Source organism: Scophthalmus maximus, chromosome 13, assembly GCF_022379125.1.
Source record: "Scophthalmus maximus strain ysfricsl-2021 chromosome 13, ASM2237912v1, whole genome shotgun sequence".
NCBI lineage: Eukaryota > Metazoa > Chordata > Actinopteri > Pleuronectiformes > Scophthalmidae > Scophthalmus > Scophthalmus maximus.
Window position 1 is genome coordinate 15,824,013 of NC_061527.1, and position 20,130 is coordinate 15,844,142.

At 43.6% G+C, this 20,130-nt stretch overlaps 2 protein-coding genes across 5 annotated transcripts in view; both read left to right on the forward strand.

Annotated features, from left to right (window-relative positions):
* Positions 1–32: 32 nt before the first annotated feature.
* On the forward strand, positions 33–8,559 carry fkbp8 (FKBP prolyl isomerase 8). 4 transcript variants are annotated; one of them, XM_047336627.1, is made up of 10 exons: positions 33–255; positions 415–489; positions 760–1,036; positions 1,204–1,373; positions 1,508–1,596; positions 1,865–2,085; positions 2,311–2,483; positions 2,573–2,650; positions 6,105–6,245; positions 7,054–8,559. In XM_047336627.1, the coding sequence occupies exons 3-10, from the start codon at positions 772–774 to the stop codon at positions 7,138–7,140; spliced, it is 1,224 nt and encodes a 407-aa protein (XP_047192583.1). In that variant the 5' UTR covers positions 33–255; positions 415–489; positions 760–771; the 3' UTR covers positions 7,141–8,559. The 4 variants fall into 4 exon arrangements, with proteins under 4 accessions (XP_047192583.1, XP_035502732.2, XP_047192582.1 ...); XM_035646839.2 differs by lacking the exon at positions 415–489 and having other exon boundaries at positions 34–255; XM_047336626.1 differs by lacking the exon at positions 415–489 and having other exon boundaries at positions 34–255; positions 765–1,036.
* A 404-nt stretch (positions 8,560–8,963) lies between these two features.
* ell (elongation factor RNA polymerase II) overlaps positions 8,964–20,130 on the forward strand; it is a 29,857-nt gene continuing 18,690 nt past the window's right edge. Inside the window, exons 1-2 of the mRNA XM_035646838.2 lie at positions 8,964–9,477; positions 20,039–20,083. Coding sequence (XP_035502731.2) covers positions 9,343–9,477; positions 20,039–20,083 — 180 coding nt within the window. The 5' untranslated portion in view covers positions 8,964–9,342. The remainder of the gene's footprint in view (positions 9,478–20,038; positions 20,084–20,130) is intronic.

Consider the following 20,130-nt stretch of genomic DNA (forward strand, 5'->3'; position numbering starts at 1 on the left):
GTGGTGGTAAATGTTGATACAGATGAAGAGGTCGTGCAGACGAACAGGGGCTCAAGGTTAACACAACAGGAAGCAGCTCGTCGTGACGTCGTCGCCATCGCGACGAAGTCAGTTTGACGTCGCTGTGAGCGAAACATAAGAGTTCCTATGGTGCCTTCTTCCCCCCGAGTGCAAACTGACTTCGTCGCTGTAAACAGGGGAGGGAGCTAGCACGGGACCCAAACAAGCCTCCGCACAAAGTACTCGTGTTCAAAGGTAATATTCAACATTCACTTTATTTAGATTGAAGAGTTTATCGCACGCGCCCAGTGCAAGCAGTGGTCTATCGCAAATGCAAAACAAGTCACGCACAGAACACAAACGTTAGCTAGCTAGATACCCGGCTAGATTACAGCTAACGCTAATGTGTGTTAGCACTTAGCAGCCGCCTGTTAGCCGCTCGAGCAGGTAGCAGCGCTTCAACTTGCCAGAAACTTCTGGAAACGCGAGGTAAGCTTGACCGCCATTTATCCAAACACACTGTTGGATCAACACACCAAGCAGGAGAGTTGTAGTTACAGTAGTTGTTTGTTTTATTGTGTTAACTGGTGATAGTGACTGGCTAAGTCATGGGTGGTTTCGGATTAACAGTCGTTTCTAAATGTAGGTGCGGTGTTAGCACCAAGTGACAACACGAGTCATGATGTGATCATTTGTTTAAGTAAACGCCGAGACTTCCGGTTCGCCTTATCCCCCATAATTGTTCACCGTCTGTCGCAGAGTAGTCTACTAATGAGTGAACAGGAGGAGACGATGGACGCCCCCGACAGCCCTGACTGTGCCACCACTGTAACAGCGAAGAAGAACGGGCGAACCTCGTTGCTGGACAGCGGGGAGGACTTCGAAGTCTTAGACGAGGAAGACATCGACGACGACCCCCCTCCCTTGGAAGATGCCGGAGGAGGGAAGGGGAACACCGCAGACGAGTCTGACGAGAGAAATGCGGACACAGATCCGGGTCCTTCGGGTCAGGTGGAGGAATGGCTGGATGTTTTAGGTATGTGACAAAAAAGCACGTTGGTTGCACACAGCTCAGGGTATCCACGTGCAACAGAAGTTTCAAAGTCAATACTGATGATGGGAGTGTCGGTCTAACAAATCCACACACGACCCCATCTGCAAAGGCTGTATTTTCAGATTAATAAATTAACTATCTGTCTCCAGGTAATGACCAGCTAAAGAAAAAAGTCCTGGTGGCCGGACAAGGGCGAGACAGTCGCCCACAGAAAGGACAGAATGTCAAGACTAATCTGAGGACTTACCTGAAGGATGGGACACTGGTGGAGGAGCAGACTGGTGTCACGTTCACTTTGGGAGACAGTGATGTTATCCAGGTACAAGCCGCTTCTAAGCTAAACTAAATTTTTGTCCTCAAGTTGTGAATAATGTACATGAAGGTTGTCTTTTTATTGAGGTTGGTCTAGGTCGTGTATATTGGCTTCTCAGTGCAGTGAAATCCTTCTTTCAGGCTCTAGATCTCACAGTGCAGCTCATGGAAATGGGAGAGAAGGCTCTCATCCAGACAGATGCAAAATACGCATATGGCACCCGTGGAAGGTAGGCAGTGTCCAATGTTTTAATGTGATGTAGGCTTTAAGGGTTTAATGTAAATAAATATTGAGTGCTCATGAAAGCTGTGACTTTTTTCTAAATTTCTTCCTTGAATTTGGATAAAACAGGATGGCTGTACTTGCTTCACAAACTCTGGAATCTGAATCGTGCCGTGATGCACACTTTCACTGGGATATTTGACATTTGTAATCAAGTGATTAATGTCTCTTGCCGCCTTTATTTCCTGGAATTGACTGTTTCATCCGCTTGCCAGTCTTGACCCAGAGGTGCCCCCCGATGCTGAACTGTCCCTGGAAGTGGAACTTCTGGGAGCTACGGATGCGCTGGACCTGGAGCTGCTGCCCCCTGCAGAAAAGATAGCTCTTGCCAGCCACAAGAGAGAGAGGGGCAACATACATTATCAGCGTGGGGACTACGCTTTTGCTGTCAACTCCTATAGCGTTGCCCTGCAGATAACAGAGTCTAGTTCCAAAGGTGAGCTGCAGGTCAGGGAATCACGAGACTGCGGAAAGTTTATGACAGTTTGTCTTTTTGTTAAATATTCATCATTAGGATTAGTGGGTTAGTAGCTAACTGGTTGGGGAGTGGTAAGCAGGGAAAACCTCAATAGATTTGACAAATATGCATACATTTTAGTCATGTACTGATATGCAGTATATCCTCATCCGTCTTATTTTCTTGTTGATGCTTCTGCTGCAGTTGACATTAGTCCTGAGGAGGAGAACGAGCTGATGGATGTGAAAGTGAAGTGTTTAAACAACATGGCTGCTTCTCAGCTGAAACTGGACCACTATGATGCAGCACTTAAATCTTGTGTCGCAGCTCTGGCCCACCAGCCAGATAACATAAAGGCACTTTTCCGCATGGGCAAGGTACACGTTCCTCATGTTCTTTTACTTTCTCTCGTCAGTCTCTAGTATATTGTTTTATTAACTCTTAATTGTTTGTGTTTTCACTGAAGGTATTGGCCTTGCAAGGTGAATACTCAGAAGCCATTCAAACTTTGAGGAAGGCACTGAAGTTGGAACCAAGCAACAAGGTACTTTCTGCACCTTCACAGTTATGGTAAAGATGGCTAATGTGGAGAAGTGGCAGGTCTCTTTTACGGCCAGTAGATGGTGCCATGGGGTAAAATATGTAATCACTTAGTTTGTAGTGCAAGGTCAGGTGGACCGCTGAATCATCATTTCAGAGGATCTGTTTTCATGTTGTTGCTGTAAATAGGTTTGCCCTGCAACCCAGCCATATCTAATGCCTAGCCACTGTGCCTGTTCTCCTGCTTGTTGAGTTGGGAATATGCAGTTCTTTGGCAGAATATGAAAGAACATGTGTGTGTGGGCTTCATAGATTAGCTATAAACTACAGCAGTGCGATATTCATGCCCAGAATCCCCCACACCAATCTGTCAACCCGCTCATGGCCTGACCACCACTTTTTATCCAACACTTACAGTACAAATATAAAATGTTTTGTAATGGCGCATCATAGGTGTATAGCTGCATTAATGGACCCGTGTGTAGTTGGGAATCCTTGCATATCTGAAGTACAAGGATGTATGTCGTAGACTGTATGCAACAGCAAGTCCTTTTTTGACTGCCAGAGCTTTGACATTTCATAACTGTCACCCTTGTTTATGATGGTCGGGGATGCATCTGGCCACATTAAAGGGCCACCAACTTAGCTGATGTCCTCTAGCCCACTACAGTTTCGTATTGAACCAAAAATATTTTAAAAACTTCTCAGTGTTAACGAGTCATTTATTTATTTGTAGCCAACGCCCAAATATTAACAGTGACCTCAATATTATTTTTATTTTCTTTACTTTTACTTATTTCATTGCTAAGTTTTGGGCACTGGGTTGATTTAATTGCCGTCTTCTCACCCCACTCTGTGACACAGTCACACATAAAAATGTATTGATAATGGACCTGTCTGTCAACAACATCATTTAGTCTTTTAAGAACATTAATGACACGTTTATTTGTAAATGAATCGGTAAGTAAGAAGTAAGATCCGGTTATGGCACAAGTGGCCACTGGACACATTCTAAAACCAGGTGTGAACTGGTGTGATCAGAGCTGTCTACTTATGATCGGTTAACTCGAGACAGGTGTTAATACCAGCTCTGTGCAGGGCCTACTTTCTCAATTATGAATTATGAACTTATGAATTGTCAGTGGGTGTGCGTCAGTGACAATAGCAGAACGCTCCCATTATAATCAAAGAGGCGGTCTTAAACAGGCCAAGGACTCATAACTAGATGACAGGTTATCTCTCTTCTACAACCACTGACAAACATGCTGTCTGCATTTTTACACAGGTGTCAGCTGGTCGTGCCCTCTATCTTCATCTCAGATGGATGAGAGATGTATTTTATCTATTGTAGTGTTCGACTGATTTATCGGCCGGCCGATAATATCGGCCGATGTTTGCGTTTTTTACGTGTATCGGCATCGGCCGATGCGCGGCTGCTACGTTCGCCGATAGTTCTTTTTGGGAGGGCAGATCCAGTAGCCTATTGGGCCCGGCCCCACTCTCTCCGGAACCATTTACCCAGCGCCGTCGCAGTGCCTCTGCCCTAGGCTGACGCACTGCACGCCCGCCGGGTACCGAACTTTCCCTTCTCCTCCGGAGAGCGGGAGGGGGATTCAATGTCTCCCACCCCGCTCTGCCGCCGCCGCTCCTCCGACGACTTCTCGCTGGCTCCGGCCGGCTTAGTCGTGGGTCGCGGTGGACGGAGCGCCCGGTGGGTTTGTGTCTTTCTCCTTTTTCTCCAAACCCTTTGCCTTGTGGAAATTGACTTTTTAATCTCGGGGGGGCCGCCACCGACGGACGGGCGCGAGGCTCTTGGTTGCTGTTTTAAGCATCCTCCACGTCCTTGCGCTCTCACTGCTCGTCGGCTGGCTCTTCTCCCCCCCGTACCCACCTTCTCTTCCCCGCCTTTCCCCTCTCTGCTTCGGCAGGCTGGGACTGGCGGCGCCCCCTGTCGGGCGCGGCTGCCGTTGGACTTTTTTAGTCTCTGCGCTGACCGCGCCGCGGGCTTTGCGCAGGGGATCCCGTTCGCGGGGGGACGAGTCCCGGTGCGGTGGGAACTCCCGAGATGCTCCAGAGCTACGTGAGCCTCGTCTCCCTCTACCCATGGAGGCGAGCCATGGCCTTGGCCATAACCTCACTTTGACTAAAACCTCAGATCAGACGAGACAACCCGCTGAATTTAATTCTATTTAACTATTAAATTGAGGGAGCAAAAGTAGTATCGGCTCCAAATATTGACTCAAGAAAATCGTCAGTCCGTATCGGTCATCGGCTAAGGCTGATGAAAAGAAATCTGTATCTGCATCGGCCCTAAAAAATCTGTATCGGTCGATCCCTAATCTATTGTTTGACACGGCACAGAGTTGACAGCTCCAGTGAGACGGCCTCAGACGGCCTCAGCGCAGAGGCTGTTAGGAGAGGATGTTACATGATGGTTTAGCCTACTTCATTCCTGCCCTGAGGCCAAGTCAGTGTTGTGTCATTTGGGTGGGTAGCTCATTGCATAACGTTGGTGCCAACTTGCTGAGGGTTTCCTGCTCGAAAACTGCGCTGTAAATGTGTCACCTTACTCTTAGAAGTAGACGGGACTGTACAATAAAACAGACACGCTGACTCTCCATTCTTCATTGACTCTGCCTCAAATATAAAAACAACTTTTCAGCCGACCTTATTTTAAACTCAATGTAATGGTGCTCCATCAGTCTTTTTGAAACACATTTCCAAAGCATAAACATTTTGTTGTCTCTGAAAGCAGCGGTTTGTTTGGTCACTAAACAGCTTGAAGAGCAGTGAAGTGACTCAGATCCGAGAAAATGTAACAACAATAACAACCCATATCCTGGAAACAATTGTGTGGACACGTGAGCTAAATGGCAGGCTAATTTTGTGATGCAAGCCTTTGGGTTGTTTGGTTAGAAAACGAAGAACAACAAACACATTTTTTCAGTAGTTATTTTTGACGGCGTTTAATCAACGCGTCATCCATCCGTCATGATTGTAGAAAAATAATCGGTCATATTCCTCTTGAAAAGCCTTGTGAAGTCATTTTTTTCATGCTCTTGGGTTGTGGTACAGTAGCAGGACATTATTTTCTTCATAAGCTGCTTTCAGATATCCAAACTTTTCCTGCTAGGCCCCTAGTAAAATTTCCGAAAAATGGGCTGAGTGTGCCCATGTGAGAATACAGCAGGAAAGTCTAGAGGGGGCGCTCTACCCAGGTGCCACCCCTCGCATGAATGTTCCAGAAATTTCCTACGGTTGTGAACGCGCCTGACTCAGACAATCCTCTGCTGCGTTTTTTTTTATGTAAACGACAAACTCTGGAAAATAGGGTCTTGACATTTTCTTAAGTTAGAGTTCTAAAAACAGCTATATTGGAGTAGTTAGGTTAGCCGGTTTGCAGTTTGGTTTGTTTATTGGAGCCTGCAACACTGACGTGTCTTTTCTCTCCTGTCTAGACGATCCACGCAGAGCTCTCTAAGCTGGTGAAGAAGAACTCTGAGCAGAGGGGAGCAGAGCAGGCCATGTATAAGAAGATGCTGGGTAACCCCACGAATAGCACCAGCAGCACACAGAAACATCGGGCCAAGACTTCATGGGTGAGACATTTCAGTAATTTCCTGAAAAAAAGCATTTAAAGTGTGGAAAAAAATGAATTAATGTTTGGTCATTGGCCATCATCACATGATACCCATCCTCTGTCATGCATATTCTTTTGGAGTGGTAGGTAATGTAATCCTCAAGGGAACCTTTGTGTGTTAATAAAGAGAGCAACAAATATGAATATTTCAAGTCAGATGAATAACTTCAGAGTTTTCCACTCGTGCATAAAAGGTCAAGCTGGGTGAAAGTAGGAGCCTTGTGTGTGTGTGCGCTTAAGAGTACTGAATAGAGCAATTTCTCGTGGAAAAACTGTTTCTCTCTTGGATGGACACCGGCGAGAGGGATTGCATGCTGTTAGCCAAGCTGTCGCTAATGTTGGCTCAGCTAGGATTACTTTGGTGTTCATCACTCAGGAGGTGTTTTGTTGGGGAACAAATTATCCTCTCCAAAACAACCCGACCCAGTGATTGAAACCGGTAAAAACACAGAAGAGAGCGTTTTCACATTTTAAAAATAACCTTGACACTTGGATGTCAGGAGGGGGAAGCAAGCGGGGATGTTTGCTCAGCATGTTTCTCCAAAAACAAGATGCAGACGTCTGATGACTAAAAATTCTTTATTCAGTTGAAAGTAACAAAAGTTGTGGTTACACAACTTGAAACAATAATAAATTAGTTGGCTGACCGCCAGCACGAATAGAAAACGCTGTAACTTACACTTTTCTTGGTGTAATGATTCAACATGTCTTTATTCCAACTACTTAACATGAACACTCTACTCCTTTGTTTCCTTTTATTTTCCCAGGGTCTCAGCTGGAAGTGGCTATTCGGTGCCACGGCAGTAGCCATTGGCGGTGTAGCATTATCCGTTGTCATAGCTGCCAGAAATTGAGCCAAGCCTGTAGTGAAGGCCTGACCCCTGCAACGTGAGAACATGTACACAGGAGCACATCTGGCAGTGCCTTCTTACCTGTTGTCAAAGAGGGTGGAGATGTCAGTCCACGGTCGGTCGGTTGCCACTCTCGTTTCTCTGCCATGTTTGAGACGTATATGTGACAAATAATAAAACGTCGACATTTGCATATGGGAAATGTTATTTCCAATTATGTGAATGTTCATGCATATCTGTCACTTTGCCAGACGCTGTTCTTCTTTTGCTGCAATCGTTCTCATCTTTAGTGGTTGACGTTGGAAATTGATTATTTGATCATTGAAATGACAAATAGTTTACCATAGATTCAGATAGAAGCTATTTATAAAATACTTTGCCCAGTAAAGTGATTGTGATCTGGTCCTATGTTATGCTATAGTTTTCAAACATCAGATAGTGCCATTAGATTTATACCAAGGGAACACATTATTTCACTTTGTTTTAATTGTACAAAGTCTCATGTCAACTGGTGTAATGAAGATGCTCTATTTTCACACACTGGGAAGAAACTGTGTGTTTGCACTCTTAACCTTTTAAAATACTATTAATTCAGTGACTAGAAACACCTGTACAATGTAATGCAATACAACAGTCCTACAAGCTACACTGCCTAACTTGTTTTGCCGTTACACTGATACTGTGTTCCGAGAATTGTATCCTCAACATAATGCAGTGAATGGAACTGCAAATGGCTGCCTGTTAGAGCACCATGGAACCGGCTCATCAACACTTATCTGATACAGTATCACCAACAGAGAACAATGGAAGTATGTGAATGTACAGGACTGCTGTATTGGATTTGAAGGCATTGCTTCTGTACGCTTAGTCTGTCGTGTATAAGTACATTAAAGCGTCAGCTAGAGTAGATAAACTGTACTTTATGTTCAGCATTCCTAAATAACTCATTTCAGGAGGATAGAGGTGCAGTTATTACCTTTAAAACCCTGGAAGAGAATGGTGGGTGGAGTTTATGGCTATGAATAATACTGAAGGATAGTTTATTTTTATTATACAATTTTCTGGCACTCATACCACAATGTTTGATTAAGACCAAATGCAGAAGGATGACCCTTCAAGTACAATGTTTGGTGCATGTTTTTTTCCTTTTCTTTATTCAACTACATTTGTTCCCTGTGAATTCTTTATTCTTAAATTATGCTCCTTTAATTGTTTATTTATTACACTGTGTTTGCTCTGTACTTTCTTACATTCAGTAAATGTGACACCACCAAATATGTGGCTTCTTCGGTGTAGTAGTTCCTACAGAGCCAAATGTTGCATATGAACTCTTCATGGCAAATGAAGTGATAATGAAGTCCCTTGCATTCCCTGCATTTGTTAATTTTGTATTTAACACAATAAAATGTGTCCGCTGTCAAACTGTGTGAAATTTTGTGTGTCTTTATTTGAGTCATTTTGGAGCTTAAAGAAATCAGTGCCCATGGATAATGTCTAATGTCTGTATGAGACACACAAAAAGAATCAAATGTATTGGACACTAGACAGACACGTTTGCCATTATAATTCCAGTCATTCATAATTGTACAGAAACTATTCAAATAATTGTCTCATTTTGAAGACAATAAGACAACCAGGCCCTTGACATGAGCATACATTATTACGTTTATCCAGTTGTATTCGTTGGCACTCGAAAACTCCCCAGTTTTCTGGATATTCCCGAGCTGTCCTTTATTTTCTGTTTTCTCAGACGCTGACGTTTAGCTGACGTCACGAGATGACCTGTCGTTTCCCCCTTCCTACGCATTACTTACGCGCAATGCCGATTTCTAAATGCTGTGGCAACATGTGCATTCTGTGTGATCGGCTATGACAAACAGGCTCAGAATAGAAAAGGCATCTCGACCACAAGTTGCTTCACGTGTTGTCTCCAAATTAGTTGTACAAAATAGTCAAAAGTCGTGGATTCACAGCACCGGCAGCTCAAGCGTGTTTTGTTGAGTTGTTTTTCCTTGTTAACGTCTATACTATCAAGCGTCGTGCGCGTCTTCTACAACGTGAGAAGCCTTTCCTCCGGTGGGGAACACGTGTCTATGTAGGGCTCGGTCGCCGCCCGGTCACCTCGCTGAATATTCATCGCAGAGCGACGCGAGCGCTCGGTTTACAACAGAGCGCGTCCGTGCGCGTGGGGCGAGCGGCAGCAAGATGGCGGCGCTGAAGGAGGAGCGGTGCTACGGACTGTCCTGCGGACGGGTGGGCAACGGCAGCAATGTCTCCGTCTTCCACGTCAAGCTCACTGACAGCGCGCTGCGGGCCTTCGAGGGCTACCAGGGCGGCAAGGTAAACGGACGTCCCCCCCCCCCCCCGTGGCGTCTTTTTTTTGTTGGTTGTTTTTTGTTTTGTTGTGTGTCTAGCATTCGCGTTGACGGCTGCCCGGGCGGCGGTGACAGGCAGAGGGCGGTCAGCCCCCCGCTCCGGCTCCCGCTCCGGCTCCCGCTCCGGCTCCCGCTCCGGCTCCCGGTCCCTCTCCGGCGGCCGCGGCCGGCGGGTCGAGCCGAGGCTCGGCGGTTCGTCGTGTGAGCGGGCGGGCGACCTCCTCCGGATGCCGGGCAGCGCTCGGAGGCGGTGTCGCTCCACCCGGACGCGGTCCTCCGGTGTCCCCCGGCAGGCTCGGGGCCACTGGAGCCCGAGCGCCGCGACTCGGTCCCGGTGTGATGGCGCGGCTTGTCCCGGCGGCGAACAGCAGCTTCCGCCGTGGTTGTCGTGTGTGTGTGTGTGTGTGTGTGTGTGTGTGTGTGTGTGGGGTCATTTCGAACCGAGAACGTGCAGTAACTTGTGATGTGAGTACAGATTCCCCCCCCCCCCCCCCCAGAAAGTTTAAAGCTGTCAAAAAGAAGAAACGACGCCTTGCTAGCTCAAGTAGCCACACGTTAAACATCCCTGTCTTCGGCCCAACTATGTGGAGCGTGGATCTGTCCACGAAGTCAAGGGGCAAGCGTGGCCCTGCGTTGAGTGACTGATCTGGAAAAGTACCCGGCATGATTGGTGTGAAACACGGCCATCCTCCCCCTCCCCCCCCCCCCCCCCCCCCCCCCCCGCGGCCACCGGGGGCTCGTGTTCGCCGCACAGCTCCGCGAGTGACGCCAAGTGACGCAGCGGCGGCTTCCACGCATCCTCCCGTCGGTTGAAAGGGACAATTCAAGCTCAGGTCTGTGAGGGAGCTGCAGAGAGGCTGACGGCCATCTAACGTTTCAAGCTTCTATAAATATTTGACAGGGAAAACCTGGCAGGCCCCGAGGAAGGGGGCCTTATCTCCGGCTTCCGTGGCCGTGCACAGCTCAACTGCACCTATAAACCAGAATCATAAAGTGTGACAGGTAATCGGGGAAGTAGTGCTCGTCTTAGGGGGGGAGTGCTAATTTCCGTGGGACACGCACAAGTTGTGGATATAGGCCGATGCATCAGCTCTGTGAGAAATTGTTATTCTAGCTGCAGTACATGTGGCAAATGCATTCATCTCCACATTTTCAAAGGGCCCCTGCTCTTCGTACATCTGGACGATTACGCATTATGGCAGCTTGCTTAATTGTTGCACGATTTTGAATTATGAGAAGAAGAAGAAGAAGAAGAAATAGCTTTTCTGCTTAAACACAAAGAATGCAACCAGAGAGATTTGTCCGCTACGTCCAACTCGCCTTATTGAGGATTCAAGATGGCTTGTTCACTCGTTTTGGGTCATTAGCTCCCAAACTCAGACTTGATTAGAAAATGTATCCGACCTCTCCTATAATGCCTTGCACACCGTGGATAATTCTTGCTCCCAAAAAAATGTGAAAGCATATTTTTTGTCACAAGGATTCGAAGCAATGGTTTATCATTTATTGTGCTTGTAAATCGTCAAAGCATCTTATTGTTCGTAAGGAGGCGGGACAGTACACACGAATGTCTTGAGCATCTTGGACTGTACGGAGTTAGTATTGGCACTGGGGCTTTCCTTGAGGGGTAGAATTCTGCCCCACCCTTAGTGCCATTGTTTCACAAAGTCATGTTAAATGCATGTCCTCATGCTATTTCACATTCAAAATATGCTTACATGTGATTAAAAAAAAAAGAGTAGTGCTGTATAAACAGGAAATGTGTACTGGGCATTCTATTGGTGCGGTGCTTTAGTTGACTGAAGAGGCCAGTTGTTGAATGAATCATGTTTTTAATAATTGGGACCTTTTATTGAGAAGGCACGGAATCGCTACCTACTCTAGTTGTATTGCTCACTGTATGCCCTCTCCGTAACATTTTCTTTTATTCAAGTTTACTCACAATCGTGAATGTTCAGAGCAGTAGATTGATGTAGTCATGTGCTGCATCATTTGGGGGATGTAGTACCACCTTAGCTGGCACAACTGCTCCAATCACATTTTGGCCTTTAGTGGCACAGAGGGGAAGGATGGGTTACTGTGGTCAGAACTTTGGGGGATGTGTTCTCAGATTTAATGGTTTGGATTGGGTCAGTTTTTTTGTTTGTTTACTATTTGCACTGAAACAGAACTATTAATGATATAACAATACATTATAGGTTCTGTTTTATCCGACAAACACCAGGCCCTCGCAGGCATGAAGGCACTGGGATCGCAAGATTCGCAGAAGTTTACAGCATTTGTCGTGGCCCAGACACAGAAGCTTCACACAATGACAGATGATGATTACACATCAAACCACCATCTGACACAGTTATCATGCCTGAGTGTGGGTGGTGTGCCACCTGTCTGAATTAATTGCATATGTGTATATATTACATTATAGCAGCATACACACAGGAATCTCCTCACTCAGCCGCACTCACAATTCCTCAGAGCCGTGCATAGTTAAAGGCAACATATTGAAATTCAGACATTTCAATGAGAAGTGAGGAGCAGTGCAAATGTATTATTGCTCTCAACCAACACAGACCAAATTCAAACATAAATTGACAGAAGATTCTATGTTGTTATGCTTGCCCAGGAAGAAATTGTTGAGAGATGTCCATCAGACCTGTTACATGTCAGAGTGAGATCTGTACAAGCTTTGAGCGTCTTGTTACTTACCGCCGTGTTTTTCCTCCATTTTCACATTTGCTCAAGAAAAATATGAAAAATGTGGCTAATCATTAAGGAACGCACGTGCGCGCACACACAGCCTGTATTGTTTTCATTGTGGCTACGGTATCTTTTAGAGGAGTTGAGCTCCTCCAGCTTCCTAATAATTCCAACACTGGCTGGCACCCAACAGTAGGGGTGAGCTGGGAACACGATAAAGGAAGAGGAAGGAAGAGAGCTACAGAATGACACACGCCTTCCAATGTAAAAGAGTTGTGGCGTGGTCAGAGACGTCACCAGACAAAGCTGGTTATGTTTATGACCCCAGTTATGCTACTGTGTGGACAAATATGGCAATTCCCCCGGATTGTTTGCCTTCATCGTGGCTGTTCCAGGCCAGTAATGTTGTACGGCGTAGCAGCTTAGATAAATAGTAGACTTGGGGAAAAAAAGAAGTATAGAGCAGGAACAGCTTAACTGTAGTTATCAACAGACAACCGACTCATTGTAATGCCACTACTATGATACATTTTTGGAGATCAAGAAGTAAATAGTTTAGTTTAAAGACTTGTAAGCAAACCGAATGATACGTTGGCCCAGATGCAAATCGCATTCAGTTTAGGCAAGGTTACTTTACTTGGACCCACAGTATTGACTGAGTTATTCTTGTTGTGTTCCTGTAGTGAAACAGCAGTCATCCAGTAGGAATAGTTGAGTTTCCTGTATGAGACGTGACTGTCAGCCGGTTCCTCTGTTGGTCTTCTGAGGACAGAGTGAACTGGAGCTATTGCTGCGGGACTAGCAGCCCAGAAACTTTTTTTTTGTACCAGCTGTGACATAAGCAAGGAAATGAGAAAAGCTACTTGAGTGTCATCAAGCTGAAGGTTATGTAGAGTGCAAATAAAAGTATATAATTATGTCTCTGGATGTCTGTTGTTACAGCACAGTGTTGGAAAAGTGTCGGATTCTGTAGTGCTCACAGTTTCCTTTTGTCATCATTATGGAATAGCCGATTGTTCTCAAAGTACAAATCTGCAAAAATAAAAACGGTAGCAGTGAACAAAAATATTATGCCTGTTGCAAATATAAAGGGATCATTCGTAGGCAGACCAGGAAAGCAGTCATAGGAAGTGATGACAAATCTCATGTGCTGGCACTGCTGCATTACTGTCGAGAGGTGAGTTGGTCCCATTTAAATGTTAAAACCCGTTGTTGGCCCATGTAATGACTTTTGTCTTGGCATGAGGAAATGGATTGTGATTGTAAACTGGAAGCATGAATTTTACATTCTTAAGGGAATACATCACACAGGTGGCACCCATCTTGTGGTGAGCAGTTAATTGTGTTGCATTTACATAGTAAGCCCTGGAATGAATTACCAGCCGCTGTAGTTCAGATTATTTTGTGATGTCTTTAAACCAGTTATTTTAATAATGAGCTCTTGAAATGAACCTGATGGTTTGGTGACAGACATGATATCTGTTGCTGTAGTTATATGTTGCATAATGCCAAGACCACCTAAAAAGTCAACTATAAATGTGTCATGCCAGTCAAGATATGTTGCATTATAGTTGTGGAGTTGCCCCAAAGTATGAAATAATTCAAGTAAATTGTTCAGTGTGAAATGTATCTTCACTATTGTTGAATGAGCACTGAAAGAAAGCTGATTGCATTATACTTGGTGCTCTGATCATCTCAGTTTACACTTTTTAGCAAGTAAATGCCTTGAATAACTGTACATTATCTGTTTTTATGGATGAAACATTGATGCCCTCTACATAATCTATTATATTAAAGCCACCCAGCTTTTAAATTAAGACAAGTTTTTTGTCTTTGTTTTTTTAAGTAAGTTAAATGCAAGAGGTTTTCGTGAAGAGGAGGATCAATCCTCAGTCAAGTACTCTCGCTGACAGTCTATAGGATTCATTAAGGAGGTCAGTTTACAGTACAGTTACCCCTGAATGGTATGGGAAGGAATAGAGACTGGGAGGGGATTGTGTTGCTTGATGCTGGTCAAGCTGTCAGTTCCATGGTTATTTAAGGAATGCTGACTCCCCAGTTTCAGCAGAGCAAGGGACGTTGCAAGGGATGACCATAACCACTAAGGCCAAATATGACTCCAAATGTCATAGTGTTGCTCTATCCTGTGTCAACCTTATGTCACTGCACACAGAGCAGACTGCCTGACCTGCTGTGTCTTTTTCAAGAGATCAGTCACTGCAAAGGTCACGGTTTGCTCTTTGGTCTGCAAATACTCTAGCAAATACTTTTTGACCAGTATTCGAGCAATATGATGCCTGGAAAACAAGTGTACAGCACCATAATGTTTTTAATGGAGCTAGAAGAACAGGTTTGTGCATATAGCAGATATTTAAACATAGAGCATTCATTACTTTAAGGTTGTTGGGTCACTCACTGGAAACAGACGACGAATCACTGCTCAGACTTAATGTCTGAAAGGCTGCTGCATCAATTTAGAAGACTTGAGGGAATCACAGATCAATCTATGCAGAGTTCTCCATATTTTTTCTTTTTCTTTTCTAATAATGCAATCTATTATCCTTTGCCTCTTTCTCTGAGTTCAAATGTTTTTGTCTTTGTTAGTTAATTTTACATGGTAAGAAGAAACTTTGTTAAGAAAACAACATTGAGCATGTAAATGGCACTTTCAACCAATAACAACTGACATCATTGTCTGCAGAGGATTTTATCTTGCGTCTAGTTAGCCACTGTTTATATCTTCCTGTCAGATTGTGGTCAGTGATGTAAAAAGTACACAGATCTTTTGCTCAAGTAAAAGCACAAAACTATTGTTGGTACCATGAGCCAAGTTGTCATTAGGGTTGGGTACCATTCACTTTTAGATTGTTTTGATACCACTTGGTACCTGGAATTTTGTAACTGTACCCAAAAACATTTTCTCCATAACTTATCCAACTGGCAAATTGATTACCTGAAGTATATTTCGATTAAGCTGGTAATACCTCTTGTAAAGTTCCGTCATCCATGGAGGCCTTTAACTACTTCAGCGTTGGCCTGCTGCTAACATCAGCTGCAGCTGCTACGGGGGACTTGGCTTTCAGACTATCAAAAACGGTACACTGTTCAGTTTATAGATATATTTGTGTTTAACCAGATGTCTCATTAGGTGAGTTGGGTTGCCATGGCCAGCTATGCATTTCACGTTTCAAATACTGTAGACAGCATTGACTCCACCAACTTTTGAGAACTGTCACCACACTTGAGGCACCTTCCAATAAATGTAGCGCTGGTTTATAAGTAAATGTAGCACCGCTTTATAAGTAATCCAGGTTTATAAGTATAAATCCGTAGGTCACTTGCTCCGGCTCTCTATACATTTTTCTTGCTCGCTCGCCCAGATGTTTTAACTTGCTCTTTTACCCATTGATTTAATTTGAATCGGAGCTCAGTTGTACCGGCGTAATTCAGTTGGGACCCTTTAAAGTACACGATTCCGGTACCCAACCCTTGTTGTCACGGCTGTAACAGGGATCAATGCATCTTTCAATTGAGGCACCAAATGGTGACAAGAGGCACATTTTTTGCCTTGCAGTTTCATTCAGAGCAACCATGCCAACCTTCTTTTATGTATCTGTATTTACGGGTGTTTGAAACCTCAATGATATCTTAATTTCAGAAACTGACATATAACCAAATAAATTGTGATATAGTAGAAAATGATTAAACCTCTCAGCCCATTCAGATCCATTGAGCAAACTAAAAGTCTGCTATGAATTCCTACTGAGTCATTACTTTCACATCACCTTTGTTAAGGCCCCTGATTAGCAGCGTTTAAAGGAAACTGCTAAAGTCTTCTTTTTTTTTCTTGAACTCAGTTTTGGAAAAAAGTGATTCTTTTGTGAAACCACATTGAAGCAATACCCACAATTTGTGCTTTAATAAAATGTGTTAGGGCTCATGCTAATGAAGTATTTCCGAGTGATCCATTATATTATCTCCACAATATGTTTGGCTCTCCAACATGGTTAGATCAGAAAACAGTGGTCTCATGTTGCGGTTTGGACAAAGCTGTTGTATGTGTATGACGTATGGCTTCACAGACATCAGGTGTCAGGTAACAGAAATGTTAGTGTAACCCACAACACCATACAGTGGTTGTCAGTCTGTTTTATTTTGTCAGAACTGTAAAGGTAAAACACTGGGGTTTTCAAAATATGTTTTGGTATATACTAGTACTACAGTGCAACTAAATTTGCAACGAGTAATCATTTGCTAAACTTTAACCTGATGAGACTAAAGGGAGTAATCGAATAGATGATCTGCTCTACTGCACAATTTTGGTATTTGCTTAGCCAAAGTGAGGAAAGAAGAGAGAGATACATTTCTGCCATTCAGTATGGAGGGACAACAATTTTTAAAATGACCAAAAACTAATACTAATCGTTTACAACCATTAGCAATCTAGTAATCACTGAAACCAACAAGTGGCGCAAAACAAAAGAAACTTGTGCTGCCATTTCAAGCATAAGAAGCCGGTCTTATGCTTGAAATGGCAGCACAAGTTTCTTTTGTTAGCAGTATTCAGAGGAAAAAACCCTACAAACTTCAAAGCGTTTCTTTTGAGCGACGAAGAACCAGTTACAGTAAATACACCAACAAGTTTATTTCCAACTAAGCCTATGAGCAAACAGTATTACTTCAAATGCGCACCTGACACTTCTCTGTCACAAATATTTTAAAGGAGTAGACTATTACACCACATTTCACACAAGGGATTCACCCAGCAATAATCCCCTGCACACTGAATATTGGGAGTAAAGGACACTTGGTACCATCTCACCCTTGGCACACTGTGCTCTTTCCAAATACTAGACAGGTGGAACTTCTCATCAGTGTGATAGTTATGCAACTCAATTCCTGGCAATTTGGGTGCCACAGCCATACCATTGGGATTTGGTCATGGCTATTCCTGTTTGCATGTACTACAAAACCAAGAAATCCATTGGCATTGCAACAGGAGAGACGGAACATAATGATAATAATTTTTCTCATGGACTCAATGTTAGATTGTGACAACGAATAATTTGTAAATTATGTTTCACAACCATTTACAGTTAAAACATTTGTACACAATATTGTTTGAGAAATTAAAGTCTGTGTTTGTGTTGTTAAATTTCCATTTACTTTGTTATTACTTCATGGCAAAGCAGTAAGAAGGCAAGTCTTTATGTCGTAGGAAACACACTTGGAACAACATTTCAGTTCAGTTTTATCACTGGCTGCTTGGCAGCAAGTCCATGCGATGTCCAGTCGTTCTCCATTCTGTAGCTGTTTGGCAGTGTGTGAGAACACCCATGGCCTTGTCATCGATCCATGGTCAGGACTCGTACTCTGTCCCTAAGGTTAGCTCTGTGGAACATTCTGGGCTCGGGTCCCAGAAAATAGTGACCTGTCAGCAGCCCATTCAAATGAACAGGCTGAGGGTAGCACTATGTTAGCAGCGCTGGGATGGGGGAGGGGTAGGGCACAGGGTGGGAGTGCTAAAACTGGTGCCGTGTTAAACATTGCAGTGGGGGAACCAGGGAGTGTGGCTCCATGAAAGGTCTGGTGTTTCTGCATAGAGACTGTTCAGAGCTCAGGCCAAACTGAAACCATCTTTGGCTGTTGTCAAAATAATCAAACATTGGTTTGCTTCTTTCATCTAATTTTTTGTTTTGTTTAGACAAGATGTAATTGCTTTTCCAGTGTTTTTTCAAACGCCTCTTAAATCTCTGAGATCATGCACAACGTGGTCATCATGTCTCACGTAAGACATGAACATAGGAACGTGGCGGGGACAATTTATGGCGATCAGTCCAATCGTTTTTGAGCGATTTAAAAGATGTTTAACTACTTCAGTTTGTTAAATCCTCACAATCCAGAATTTCCAGTGAAGCTGTTAGACCATAAATGCAATTTATTATCACAACAGACTTTGTGATGGCTCAGCTGACCATCAGCTGCAAATTGATCTGGTTTTATGTATCAGGCATGTACTGATTCATCAAAGAAATCTTAATATCTTAATTGGCCCTGGCACATATTTTAGGTCTATTCGAGGTCCTTGAAACTGAAATTGATAGGATTTCTCTGGAGTATCTGGTGGCCTAATGGTTAAGGCACATTCCAAAGAAAGGCAACGTCCAGTTTGAGTCAACCTTTTGTTTCATGTCATCTGTCTTTCTCGTTCTAATCTGCTGTGTCAAATTAAGATAAAAATCCACTCCAAAATTTACGGTAGCTCCTGTTGTTCAATGACACAATCCACAATACAGTCATGGCCAATGTAGTAGGGTATACGTAACTCATACTATAATGCCAACCAAATGGCTTCTGTTGGTCGGGTGCAAGTGACACCAAACACTCATTGGGCAATCGAATGAAATTTATGGTCTGAAGAGTGTAAGTGAAGCCACGCAGAGGACAGAAGCTCACCAGTATTTGTATGCATGCTGCATATCTCAGGATCAGGCAGGAATACAAAGCATGTTGTGTCTCAAATAGGCTCGTCCTCCTTTGAACTGGTAAGCCTCCGTCTTGGTCACATTTGATTCACTAAAGCAGCACCAAGGTTTTAAAGCCAATAATATGCTATATTTTGGTGATGAATGTTACGGTGCCACAGTCAGTAAAATGTGACCGTGATTGTTCCTCAGTTGACCAGAGCTGGAGTAACTGTTAACTTGCTCTTACCTCGGCTGGCAACAACCTCAACTTTGTTTTTCCTGTGTCACTTGCCATCTTTGGGGATTTTCGCCTCGGGGAATGAAAGTGCTGCTGTCTGATTGTTTTTTCTCAATTTGAAACAATTAAACTTTTTTATGTGGAGTTAATAGAAATCAAATGATAAACTGATAGTTACTCCAGACAGTTTACTGAAACAGCTGAATACAACAGAAAAGCGAACTGGAGACCCTTCTAGACTGATGTAACTTGCAGGTGGTCTTTGTTCTGCTTTTTTAAAATGTATTATATTAAAGACTGTTTACCTCGCCATATTCACGGTATTAAAATTGTTCATCCTGCCCCATCATTAGTCACGTTTGATTCAGTTTTTTGGGAAACACTGATCAACAGCTATGACTCTGTTAGGTAAAATTGAGCAGCAGCTAATGATTATGTCATCAGAGAAGTTACCAATTATATGCAAAACATGTTAGTCATTATTTAACCACAGCAATTTGGGCATAGTGGCAATATCACTGCATTTCTCCTTCGCACAATGACCAGCCTTATCTGAGCCATACTTTTGGTGGCTTCTGCGTCTAATAACTTTTGAAATACTGCATGTCAGTGCAGAGAGTTCAGCTTGGTAAATGACTGAGTAAACAAAAACACCGACATTTCTCTCACTATTTCTATTTCTCCCTGCATTTATCAAAGAGATGCTGGGAGGTGGGCTTTTCAGACCTGACGGAAATTAATTGACGTTGATCGCCCTGCATTGCAGTCCTTGTATTTTCTGTGGTCTATTTAAGGGATATTAAGGTATATGTAACCTAGATGGAGAAATGTTGTTGCTCCGTTGACTATATACTGTAAGTGCACCGACAGTCCATTACATTGTGTGTAAACTTCTACAGAAAACTTCCCAATTACAAACTGTAACTGCATTTCTAATGCTCCCAAGAAAATCATTTGTAATTCCTTTTTTTTTTAATTGACTGTTTGAAAGCTTTGCACAAGCAGTTGATTTCATGAGAGACTTGAAACTACAAGATTTTACCTGGAAATTGCCTGAATTAAATCTTTTGACGTGCTCCCCTTGAGATTTATATAATAATGCTGTTATTTTCTCTCTCTTCCAGGTGCTGTCATCACGACCTCTGATCAGATTCAATGGTAACCAAGGGGTAAGGCATCTTTCTCACTGTCTCCCATTACATGCATGCACAGTTTT

Bases quoted from the DNA above. Each gene is read 5' to 3' on its own strand.
- fkbp8 (XM_047336627.1), top strand. From the start codon at position 772: ATGAGTGAACAGGAGGAGACGATGGACGCCCCCGACAGCCCTGACTGT. The intron at 2,484-2,572 runs GTACACGTTCCT...TTTTCACTGAAG, and splicing joins CACTTTTCCGCATGGGCAAG to GTATTGGCCTTGCAAGGTGA. The intron at 2,651-6,104 runs GTACTTTCTGCA...TCTCCTGTCTAG, and splicing joins AGTTGGAACCAAGCAACAAG to ACGATCCACGCAGAGCTCTC.